The 12,715-nt window shown below is 47.6% G+C and overlaps 1 protein-coding gene across 5 annotated transcripts in view; it reads left to right on the plus strand.

Moving 5' to 3' along the window:
• FOXJ2 (forkhead box J2) overlaps positions 1-12,715 on the plus strand; it is a 35,041-nt gene that overhangs the window by 12,739 nt on the left and 9,587 nt on the right. For all 5 annotated transcript variants that reach the window (XM_063310782.1, XM_063310783.1, XM_063310787.1 and 2 more), the window contains exons 2-5: positions 7,135-7,485; positions 9,873-9,947; positions 10,896-10,964; positions 12,400-12,540. In XM_063310782.1, the coding sequence (XP_063166852.1) occupies positions 7,153-7,485; positions 9,873-9,947; positions 10,896-10,964; positions 12,400-12,540 (618 nt within the window). In that variant the 5' untranslated portion in view covers positions 7,135-7,152. The remainder of the gene's footprint in view (positions 1-7,134; positions 7,486-9,872; positions 9,948-10,895; positions 10,965-12,399; positions 12,541-12,715) is intronic.

Here is a 12,715-nt window from a genome sequence, read left to right on the forward strand (position 1 = left end):
AGTCCAAAGAATCTTATTCCAGAACTGGGCAGGCTTTTTTAGGTATTTGCTGGCCAAGTCTAATCTGGCCTTTTTGTCCTTGAGCGTTACCAGTGGTTTGCACCTTGTTGTGAAGCCTCTGTATTTACATTCATAAAGCTGTCTCTTGACTGTAGATGTTGACAGTGACATGCCTACCTCCTCAACAGCATTCTTGACCTGGCTAGATGTTGTGAAAGGGTTCCTCTTCACCATGAGCAGAATTCTGTGGTCATCCACTTTAGTTGTCTTCAGTGGTCTTCCAGGCCTTTTGCTGTTGCTGAGCTTGCCAGTTAATTCCTTCTTTTTCAGGATGTTCCAAACTGTTGTATTGGCCACTCCCAAATGTTTTTGCTATCTGTCTGATGGGTTTAGTTTGTTTTCTCAGCCTAATGATGGCCTCCTTCACTCACATGGACACCTCTTTGGACCTCATGTTGAGGGTTCCAGTGAACAGCTACCAAATGCAAATGGAACACTCAGAACCACCCCCAGGCCTTTTATCTGCTTGATTGGTCATGGGGTACCCAGGAAACAGGCCACACCTGGCCATGCAGCTGCTTGTCAGCCATTCGTTCCCTTACTTATGAGCCACCAACGATGGGTGTGTGTGTATGCCACTGGCTGTACGCCCTGAATGGTTAGTGCCCCACTTTTGTCAAACCCCTTGAATGACAGTTCACTCCCCTCTGGGTGTATTTCCTTTCAACTTCAATGTGGTGGTGTGCAGAGGCCAAATGCCAAAACAGGTATCCTTGTTCCAATATTTCTGGTCCTGACTGTATTAATGCTTTGGATGAGGAGGTAGAGGAAGTGCTGATCAAAATAGCAGATGACACAAAATTGGCAATAGCCTCATTGAAAGAAAGAAAATGTGGGCTGAAAACAGCAGAATAAAATCTCACAGGGACAAGTGCAAAGTTCTTCACTTAAGATGTAGAGGTCAAATCTATGATATGAAATGGGGGTATGCCTGACTTGGCAGCAGTAAATGTGAAAAAGATCTCAGAGCTGCACTTGACTGAGTGTGAGCAGCGTGGTCTGCCTGCAAAAGAGGCAGTTGCAATTTAGGTAGCATTAGCAGAAATGACATTTCCAAATGACAAGAAATAATTCTGCTCTGGCCAGATCCCATCTCGATCAGTTCTGGGCTCGACTGTAAGAAGGTCTCGGGGAAATGGGACACATTAAAGACAGGTCCAGCAAGGTTGATCTAGGGACTAGAAACTAAGTCCCATGAAGAACAGTTGGAGGAACTGGGAATGTTTAGTCCTGAGAAGACTGAGAGGGAATTCAAAATAGTTGAGCTCCTGCCTCCCCTTGTTAAGGTGGGTTATCTGTGCAAAGGATGTACTGTCTGTTCAGGGAAAGTGTGATCCTAGTTTCAAGCAGGTAGGATCAGACCACAGTATTTTATGTATCTAATTGTATTTCTGGAGTACCCGAGAGTGGGTAATATATAAATCTATGAAAGCATTATTTTAGAAATAAAAGTGTAAAAACAATAATAGAAAATGGTGTAATAACATGAAATATCAGCACTAGTCATAATACATAAAGATCCCCAAAATAGAAGCAGCAGCTGCTGCAGCAGCACACAGTGAAGTTGTAGAACCTGTAAAATGCTTGTTAAAATATTTCTGGGAAAAGAACAGTCTCTTCACTGAACCTTGAGAGAACCCTGTTTGTAGGCACCTGGGGAGGTTCTACAAGTGCCACCCCTTTCCCATGAAAAGGCTATTTCTCTTGGGACCATTTGCTCTACTTCAGTAAGGGCACCTGAAAAGCTCCTGATGAGAGAGGTCTGGTATCCATCTCACAGCGATCACTGTTGCCCTTCAGTCTTTGGTCATCACACTTGAAGACAGATTGGAACCATTCAGAGGAGGGCAGTCAGAATGATAGGGGACTGGAAGTGAAGTCCTATGAAGAGATACTAAGACGCTGCATGTGTTTAGTCATAGGAGCAGGAGAAGGAAGGGGCTATAGTAGTGCTCCTCAGAGATCTAAAAGGATGTCGCCCAGAAGAAGGTTCTCTCTCGTTACAAGAGATGGAATAATGGATTTAAGTTACAAGAAGACAGATTCCAACTGAATGTTAGGAAAAACCTCATAACTGTAAGGGCAGTTGGAGAGTGGAACCAAAGGCCCAGGGAGGTGGTGGGCTCCCCTTCTCTAGAGGTGTTCAAGCAGAGGCTAGATCCCTTTATTTGGGATGCTTGAATCCAGAGTCCCACACAGGGCCATAGAGTTGGGTTCCACAGCTGGGAGGGTCCCTTCCAAATCTATAACTCTACAGGTTTTATGATCTAGCTCCTGTATTAATTAAATGTTTCAGTATTGTTAAAATATATTATTCTAACAAATTAATTGATGCTTGCATTCATGCTTTAAATAAGTTACATTGGGAATAAGGGCCTAACACAGCCTTTGCATTATATATTAGCATATAACACAGACCTTTTTTTGGAATGAGGTACATTCCAAAATAGGTTTCTCTGAAATCTGAAGGAATATAATGCATTCTACTGTCTCATTCTTCTGTATGTTTAAAACAGGACATGGCTTTCTTGAGAATGCTTCATTGTAATCAAGGAGGCTTAGTTCTGAGTAAAGACATAAATGATGAAATTAATATGCTAAGCCAGAATTCCTTAGTATTTTTCTAAAGCTCCTTTCTCTGTTTTTAAATCTTCTCAAATCAGTGAAAAAGCTCATAGATTATGATGGGCAGGAGTTATTTCAAGGCATCTGCAGCAAAGTTTAATGGACCCATTACAGCAACACTCTCACTTGGTTCCACAATGTCGTACTCAAGCTCCTTTCTTTAAGGTTTTCATTTCTTCCCTTCATAGGATTCAGTTGAAAGCCCTCCTGAACAAGTCAGCATGCTCTGGCCAAACAGTTCCACCACAGTCCCTTTGTCCAGAGGTGTAGACGGTGGCCCCACAGACCAAAATTCTTATACTGCACCATTTCCACAGGCAGTTGTTCCTCTGCCCTTGCCCTTTCCATGGCCGGGAAGGACACACCTGAGCCCCCACGCCCTTGAGCCTCCCTCCCTCCAGCAACAAAGAGTGCAGTGATCCAGGTGTGGCTGCTTGTGGCAGTATCATTTGAGTATGGATGAGAGGTAGCACATTGTGAATATGATGTACTCTGGGCAAGTTGTGTAAACATTGTGAGGAAGGGAACCCATCAGGTGTACTTGATGTATTGGATAAATCGTTGTGTGGCACCCCTCATCAGTGCTTCTGGCAGGCCGCATCCTGGATGTGCCTGTGGTCTGACTGGCACATACTTGCTTCTGTTCCTAAGGAGGAGAGTTGCACACTGCTATGGCTTCCCACCGTCCCCTTGCAGGAGCCGCTGAATCCTCTCCGTCCTTCAGAAGGTGGTCCTCCCTCAAAGGCTCAGAGCCCCTTTTCTTCTGTGAAGGCCTCAGAACGTTTTCTGAGTTCCAGAGCCCCGTCTCTCTCGCTTCCAAATGTCAGGCCCGTTCCCACGCTTGCTCCTCCCTCTGGGGCTTTTCTTGGGGAAAAGTTCTTCACCTGACGACCCCTGGTGCAGGTCAGAAATCCTCCTCTTCTGTTAGGGGTGGAAGTAGAGCCCCGCCCTGTTCCAATCCGTGTGCTCTTTATTCAGGCCCAATTGCAGGGTTATTGTCGGGCGAGAACACCAGCGTGTCATTGCACGTCATGACTGCACAATCATGTCCATTCGTCTCCTGCGTTTTTGATGCGACACCGCCAGCAGAAAGGTTTTGTTTCCTCCCATTTCTTTCTCTCTGGCTGAGGACATGCCGCTCCTGTAGAGGAAACACAGGAAGTGATGAGATGCTGATCTTTTAGAGATAATGGAACACCACCGAGTACATTCTGCGTTGTGCCAGGGAGGGATAATGCTGGCATGTGTGTTAAGTGCTGGAAAAGGTGTGCCAGTGCAGGGGTTGGGGAGGAGCCACGGAGCTGGAAAGCAGCAGTGCTGGTGCGTGGCGAAATGCTGCTGGTGCGTTTCCTGTGTGCTGGTTGGAGAAAGACGCCTTGGTGTGATGTTTATCTGCGCTGTAGTATATTGTCATGTGAGAGGTGTCTGTGTGTGTGTGTGTGTGTGTGTGTGTGTGTAGCATTGTTGCCTGTTCATGTTTGAAGGGTGCTAGCAGAAGTGAGATGGTTGTCAGGTGCAATCTGGACAGTTTCAAAGATGGCTCATTTCACAGCCTTCCTTGGTAAAGTGAGAGCAGAGGAAAAGGGCCCATGCTTGTTCTCCTCCTTGTGCGTCGTCGTGAAGCATGAATGTTCTGAAAAACTATAAAAAAGGACTCGAACCCTGTGGTGGGCTACGCTAAATGAGATGGAGTGGAAGCCACAGAATCTGTTTTGGGAAATTAGGGCGATGGCGCAGAGGCCCTCAGCAGTATTTTGGCCCTCAGAAGACGTGAAATTCTGACACGAAACAAGACTGCAGGTGTGCTAAGCAGCCTGTCCTGATACCTGTGTGTGGTGCCCCACGCTGAAAGACTGGCTGTCCCGTGGCCTCCACTGGTTCTGCCATCTCTGAGAGCACCAGGCGCCTCCGCCCGTCCACGCCTTCCAAGGGCTACCTCGGGGCCCTGTTTTCGGGCTTAAAAGTGGCAGTGACTGCAGGGCAGTGCTGGAATTTGGCCAGCCCCCTCCTTCCCCTCTACGGCGGCCAGGCCATCTCCTGTGCTTGTCCCAGGGCTGCCGAGACTCGGGATGGTTGCATCCTGTTGCCCTGCCCACGTTGTTATTTTCCTGAGCCTTGTTCGAACAAGGAACAGTTTTCTAAAATGCATCTGTTTTGGGAAACGGCCCCAGTCTTCTCCACATCGAGGCTAAGTCTCGGGTTGTGGGTATCTGGAGCCTCAGGGCTCTAGGAATGGGTTATTGGCCTTTTCACACAGAAGCCTTCGGCCGTTTCTTTGGAGCAGGGCCCCTGGGACCGGGGTGGTGGCGAGGCAGCCCCCGTTTTTTAGGGCGGGTCTGCTCGGCATTGTTTAAGTGGCTCTCGGGACTCCTTTGACCTGGCTGAACCGGGCTAGACCAATGACGTTGCCACACTGGCACGTTGCATGCTGGAGGAGTGTCTGTGAAGCCACAAACCAGGGCCACCACCTCTGGCGCTCACAGTCAGTGGCCCTAGAAATGCCAGCAGTGCCTGGGAGGGGGCACCCGGCTGCCGCTCTCCTGCTTCAGAGAACACCTTTTGTGCTGGGGAAAAGGCAGCTGTGTGGCAGGAACAGCCAGGCCTCCCCTGTCCCCCCCCAGCATGGCTCCTTCCCTCCTCATCGTGACGGTCTCCTTTGAGGGACGCTCTGGGGGTGGATGCAGTGCGCCTGCATTGAGGGGAGGAGCCCCCAGGCCTCCTGCAACCAGAGAGGACACTGTTTGGGGCCAGGGGGTGTCGCTGCCCTTTGGGGCTGCCGCAGCTGCGACCAAGAACAATTTTAAAACGTGCAGTTTCTGTCTGAAAAGAGTGGTTGGAAATCACGGGAATCCTGTGACGGATGCCTCCCAAAGCCCTCTTCCAGACTGCTGTGCTCAGGAATGTCAGCCGCAGCGGTCAGCTTCCTTCCTGGTTCCTGTGCCCATGGCATGTTTTTTTGCGCTGAGGCGGGTTCTGGTCGTTGGGAATGCATTGTGCAAATCGGCCGGCATTTTGCATAACTTGCAGTGAGTGAAGGATTTACTGGGGGTGGGTGTCTGAGAAGAGTTCCAGGTGATGATCCTTGAAGGAGGTTTCATTAGAAGGATTTCTCTTAACTTGTCATGGTTTGAACAATTAAGAATGTATACAGGAAGCTGCGTTTCCGTGACTGCCATATTGTTTTCTGATGAAAAGCTGTCTGGCTCCCAGACACTGATATTTGCTATTACTTACTCTGATGTGGATAACTATAGAGCCAATAGAACTAGCTTTTGCATGAGTTATTTCTTTGAAGCCGTTGGCCCCGTGCCGTTTCTGAGCAGAGGACCTCAAATGCAGCAGAAGCCGGAGAGAGCGAGCCATTGCAGCCGGATTTCTGAACGTCAGGCGCTGGCTGGGAGAAGGAGCAGTTTCTTAGTCGGGCACCAGGATACTCTTCTTCACCTTTTGCTGGTAATCTGGCTGCAATGCCTGAGCACGCTGTGTGGATCCAGTCACTCAAGCAACAGTAGCTTAAATGAGGTTTAGGAGGTCGTACATGTAAAAGAAGAATAAATCCCACCCCTCTGGAAATACGCAGTAGGAAGGGAGGTTAAAAAGAAGAAGACAAGAGTCCAGAAGGAATGAGTGCTGAATAAAGGAATGTGGATGAAGAGTTCTGTAGCCCAATATGTGAGCCTTAAGGTGGATGGGTATGGTGGAAACAAATTTGTTTTCTTAAAGGCTTAGGGTTAGGAGAAAAGTACAGAAAAATATAGGGATGATGTTGGTATAAATTAGTTTCAGCTCTGTCTCCTCGTATTTTTATCTCATGCCTTTCATTCTTTTAGTTGACTATTCTTACTCCGTTTCTGTGCTTTGCCTGACACTGCTTACCCTGAAAGGGAACAGAGGGAAGGGTATGCATGTCCAGGATACCTGTCAAGACCTGGGCATTTGATGTTCACTTCAGGAAAATAAGCTTACCTTGTGCATGTCCAAGGATGGAGCTGGGCCAAGACAAAATAAAGCAGAAAGCAGCGCTGAAGAGAGAAGGCTGCACTGCTCTCCACAGCTCTCATGGCAGGAATATTTTAAAGAAGTTATTTCTGTGGGTAAAAGGGCAAGCTCTCCAAGATATATTAATTAACATGTTCAATATAAACTGAGGGCAGTTGCATGAACAAAGCAACTCTTCTCCAGTTTCCCTTTCTGGAAGAGATTCTTCCTCCCCTTATTGAAAGGAGGAGGGGGCGAGGCTGGGCTAAGTTCTCAGTGCCTTGTGCCCCCGCCCCCCAGATCCTGGATGTAACTAAGGAGATGCAGCATCCTTGGTGGCTCTGGAAATGGTTTCTTGCCTGGACTGCAGGACCGTCCTCTGTTTCGACTTCGTCCTGCCGCCTCTCTGGAGGATTGAAGAGCCAGCTAGCTCAGCCTGACAATCACTGTCTGCTTCTGTCTCCACCACAGATCTTGTCCTCCAGCGCCATGGCTTCCGATCTGGAAAGCAGTCTCACGTCCATTGATTGGCTCCCACAGCTCACTCTTCGAGCCACCATTGAGAAATTAGGGGGGGCCTCTCAGTCAGGCCCCCCAGGAGCTGGTCGGAAGTGTCCACCTGGCTCTCCAACGGACCCCAATGCCACTTTGAGCAAGGATGAGGCCGCAGTCCATCAGGACGGAAAGCCCCGGTACAGCTATGCCACCCTGATCACTTACGCCATCAACTCCTCGCCTGCCAAGAAGATGACGCTCAGCGAAATCTACCGCTGGATTTGCGACAACTTTCCCTATTACAAGAATGCTGGCATTGGATGGAAGGTGAGGATCTTGTTGCTGTGCCCATGAGAACCATCTTTTAAGAACTTAGTCCTGATTACTCTGATCAGCCACCAGCGCGTACAGTGCTTGATTGAGCCAAAGTAACAGAAGGCACATTTCTGCCACAAGGAGCTTATGGCTTAAACTTTTTCAGTGTTTATGGGTGTGTATGAGATGGATGTGAAGCAGTTTTCATATAAATAGTTTTATTTCAGAACGGAACTCCAGAGAACTTTTTTATATGCTTGAAGTCCTTCCTAGGTGGGTGGGTTATATTTATTTAGAACATTTGTATGGTCGCAATGTGACTCTGGGTTGCGTGCAAAAAAATGTCAAACAAGCATACAAGAAAAGTAACACACAGCATTAAAACCAACTAAAACAATGAAGGGGTGATCAGAAGTAACATGCACTTTACCTCACCAGTTGGGGTCTCTGTGTCCCGAGTGCCTGGGGGAACAGCCAGGACTTAGCCGCCTTTCTGAAGTCCCACAGGTTCAGGGCTGACTCCGTAGGAACTGAAGATTAATGTATCTATTTGCTCAAAGATCCAAATATTTCTGTGCTGGGGAAATTCAATCTTTGGGGTAGATTTGCCATAAGCCAAACAAAAAATAAGAGATAGGGAAACTAATGCCTGCCATAACAGATGCAGAGTTTCCCATGCCAGAGGGAGGGGTACATTGTTTATGTGCAGAAATGCCACAAATACTATTTTGGTCCTGTGAAAGTTCAGCAAAGTTTCTTACATTGACGTCTAGAAAAAGTTGTGGAATTCCTTTGTCTCAGGTATGTCCCCAAATATATTTCTTTGCCAACATTTTTTGTTGCATGAATATAATTATTTATTTCATTGCTAGCCCATCCTGTGTGGGTAATAGTAGATTCTTTGTGGAACCCCAGGCTGAACAATCCAATGCTTGTATTACCTTCCTTGTGTAGGAATTGGCTGTACCTGCAAAGAAACTCTGTGGCATATAAGCTCATGAAAAATGGAGTCCATTTGGAATACCCTGGGCCAGTTCCAACTCTGGATAAAAGACTTCCAGAAATGCATGAATCAAAATGCTCAGATTGCGTTGTTTTGGGAGAAAAATGGCATGTTTCAGAGACAAACTGCTCCATTTCTACATCTCTGTTTAGAATACCAGCACCAGCTCATTAATTTCTGTGATTTAACCAAAAGCACATTTAATATCTGCAGCAGAAAAAAATAATATAGTGTGAAGCTCTCTGGGGCAGATGTATGAGTTAGTTCCAAATTACTTAGTTAGGGAACTGTAGCAGTAGAACTATGTGGGTGTTGATGCAGAATGGAAATGTCAGCAGCTGGTCAGAACTGGAGACTGGTTTCCTGGCAGACAGCGACCATATTTTGAGGATTAAGCAAGTCTAGAGCAGAAAATGTTTTCAGAAGACAGGTTGATTGGGGACTGAAAATAAGAGAATCTAAGGGTCAGAGCTGGAAATGTCATAAAAAGGGCTCTGAAACTTGGTTGGGCAGACAGGAATCCAAGACATGAGGCAGAAGATCATGGGAAAGGTCCTGCTTCCTCTCAGAGTGAAGCTGTCTAGTGGCTGTTGGGATCCTCTTGGTTCCTCAGCTTGGACTGTCCTGATTGGTCTGAAGAACACCAGCAGGGCGGGAATCTGTAAAACTGGCCTCAAGCTGGGCTCTTGGCATCATTCATTCATTCATTCATTCATTCATTCATTCATTCATTCATTCATTCATTCATTCATCAACTGTTCTTGTACTGCCCATGCTAATGATTCAAGGTGGTTACCATACAGAATAAGATAGACAGACAGATAAATAACATAAATAGAATTCTTGAGTTCCCTTGGCAGCAGTATTAAACTGATTTTGTCAGTGTCTCCCATCCAGTTCTGATCAGGCGAGTCCTGCTCAGCTTCTGAGCCCAGAGAAGATCAGACAGCCATCGCAGCAGCCTCTTGTAGCCCTCCATTTCCCCAAAACAATTTGACCTGTAATTTCTCAGTGGCCTAGTGGTGCAGAGAATAAAGGACCTGGGACCTCAGCTCTGAAGGTCTGTTTCCAGAGCCTTACACAGCTACCTTCTGTTGTGTGAAGCTGTGGAATATTGCACAAAGCATCAACAGGCAGAGTTCTGTGTGGCCTTGTTCGAAAGCCCTAATTCATAGGTGAAAGCTGTAAAGGTGATCCGGCTTGAGGATGGAAGGAGCCTTCAATCTCAGGGGCAGGCTGAGGTGCAGGGGGCGAGGAAGCTGCTCTGCCAGCCTCTTTCCCCCAGCAGTGGGCAAGATGTGTCTAGGAGCCTGTGGTGATGTGAGGGGAGGAGATGGGAAGGCAACGGTAAGCAGCTGCTCGGCTACAACTGTGTTTTCTCCCGGTTTCTTCCTAGAACTCCATCCGGCACAACCTTTCGCTGAACAAATGCTTTCGAAAAGTGCCTCGTCCCCGGGATGACCCTGGAAAGGTGAGCATTTTAAAGAGATTAAGCCAGCTTTTCTCTTTGAAAACGTTAACGTTGAAGCATTATTCAAGCATTTTGCCTTCTTCTGACAAAATAAGGCAAAAGTAGATGGGCCAATAGAAGAAAGGGAGCCTGACGTCCTCCTCCAGGGCTCAGTAGAAGGCAGTTCTGTCTGCGGAAGAGGCTTCTGGCAGAGCAGTGTAAGGCCGTGGCTGCCTGGCTCAAGGAACGGAAGCGCAGGGCACCGTGTTGATTCCCAGGTGTTCGTCGGTGTGGCGGCGGGAGTGGCCTGGGTGGTCAGTAGCTTTGCCCTCTCCATCACGTGCACATTTTGAAAAGTTAATGAAAAGCAGTGGGACTTAATATCCCAAGCTCAGTATTGCTGCTCACAGCCTTTGGAGGCACAAAATGGAGGGAAAATGACGAGCTTTGTCCCTTGAGACTTCTCTGCATGTCTGTGGTGGTCACACTCTTTGACGTTTTTGTCATAGCACTGATGGCGAGCAGGAGGGGCCCCTATCCAGGGGGGGAAACGCATGCGTAGTAGGGAGGAGTTGAGCAGCCATTCCAAGAGACACAGATCAGACCCGCCTTGACTTTTGGGGTTTATCTGTCTGGGTTTTCCCACGCTTCTTCAGTTTGTTAGGATTTTCTGTCTAATGTAGCAGTAATAAAACACTAGAGACCTATTCCTTGTCTCAGCGTGGTTCCTGGCTGTTAGGACAGTTTTGATGACAACAGCTGTTCCTGTTGTCCAACCTGTTCTTCCCAAGAGGGCTTACAGGAGACTGAAACTTGCCTGGGATTATGACATGGAAAAGAAAGCATTGCAAGAGGGCCTAGTTGCAGTAGAAGGAAAGAGTGCGTCGTGGTGCAGCAGGGGCAGCTAACAGCTCTGCTGTCGGGCTGTGCTGGCAAAGGCTGTATTCCCATTCCGATTTTAATTTTTAGGGTTCTTACTGGACGATTGACACCTGTCCTGATATGTCCCGGAAGAGGCGCCATCCAGCAGATGATGATGTGAGTTTGACTCTCCAGCCTTTCAGTCAAGATTCAAAGCATTTATGTGGGAGGAAGCGGGTGCCTTTTTCCCAAGGATGGTTTGGGCCCCAAGCTCCACCAGGGCACAGGAAAAAATGCTTCTGGTGTAGAATTCAGCCTGGGGATCTCTGCTTTTGTGTTTCGTTCTGGCTGGCTTTTAAAATGTCTTGCTCTATTGATGGACCCACCTTTCTTGGAAAAAGGACCTTACTAATACTTGCAAAACTCAGCTCAAATGTAAGTGCTCTCCCCCGCTCCCCCCCCCCAAGTGGTAGAACCTCGATCCCTCAACGATCGTGATAAAGATTCCTTTGGGAAAGGAGCAGGATTGCAGCCCCTCTTCCTAAAAGAATGATCCCCCCTTGCGACCCTTCCTCCGTTTGTCTGCTGCGAAGCAGGAAGAGAGGGCAGGCCTGAGCCTGCAGGGAGAATGGCCGGGGGCCGCACGCAGCTCCAAGTTTCCACGAGGAAAGAGGAAAACTTGCTTCCTTTACAGTGTGGGGGTAATTTTCTTTCTTTCACTTTCATCTTAATCCCCGATTCAGTTCTAGAGGATTCTTAGGAATCCAGGCTAGGGAAGTCTGGGAATCCACCCACATCTGAAAGATGCCCAGTTTGGAGAAAGCTGCTTAATCCAACAGTTTTACAAACAAAGGAAAGCAGACACTTACAACTTCCTTCACATGAAAGGTTATGTTTTTTTGGGGGGGGGGATATTATTCTTTTGCATTTATGATAGCAATAACTGCTAGATTCTAACAGTTTTAAATCATTCACCATGCCAAAGGGCTCTCATTGAAAGCAGGCCTGAAACCCAGTTAAATACAGCAAGATAAATTTATGAATGAATATTCATATAACTTTTCTGTTAATTTGTTAGATAAATCACTTAAAACATTTGATCAGGTAAACGTTGAGTCAGGTCGATGCGTGCATACGTACTTAGTTATAGTTGTATACTGTAAAATGTAAGTGCTTTTAAAATGGTAAAGGACCCCATTTCTTTCATGTATATTCACAACTCAGTAGTGCACCCTCAAAACCAATTTCTTGCTAAAGAAATACAAGGGATTTCATCGACTGATCAACTGCTTCGTCATCTTGTTTAATTGATTATTACAGTTTTCTTAAACTTGCAGCCCTCTTCAAAAAGTATTCATTAAATATTGGACAAGCAGCCCTTTGAAGGTTCTCTCAACATTCGAGCGGCGGTCTTAAATAAGTACCCCTCTGCCACGGAGGGAGCCCAAACGCTCCTCTCAGTTGCACATGCAATGGAAAGCCCGTTCCTTTGGAGGCTGCAAATGCCTCCCTTACACTGGATCCCGTGTTTTGTGCAGAAAACGCAGCTGGTTTCGTTGTGACCAGGCTCCTCTGCCTGCCCAGGCCTTAACTGCCTGCTTTGATTTTCCAGCTGTCACAAGATTCCCCGGAGCAGGAGGCAAGCAAAAGCCCACGGGGCTCCGTCTCTCTGGGTCCAGAAGCCTCCCTCTCCCCCGAGTCCAACCAGCAGCTCTCGTTGCAAAGCACACCCCCCCTCGGCAGTTATGGCCAGGTGTGTGAAGGTGGGCTAGGCGGGGGAGGGGAAGGGAGGGAGGAGCCTGGTGGAAGGCGGGAGGAGGAAGGTGGTGCGGAAGACTTTCGGGTGGGCGGGCAGGTGAGCTTCAGCTCAGCCAGGTGCGGCCCTAGGAACTTGGTGGTGGGACATCCCGGGGGCTCTCCTCCTGTTT

This window comes from Candoia aspera, chromosome 8 (assembly GCF_035149785.1).
Source record: "Candoia aspera isolate rCanAsp1 chromosome 8, rCanAsp1.hap2, whole genome shotgun sequence".
In the NCBI taxonomy this organism is placed as follows: domain Eukaryota; kingdom Metazoa; phylum Chordata; class Lepidosauria; order Squamata; family Boidae; genus Candoia; species Candoia aspera.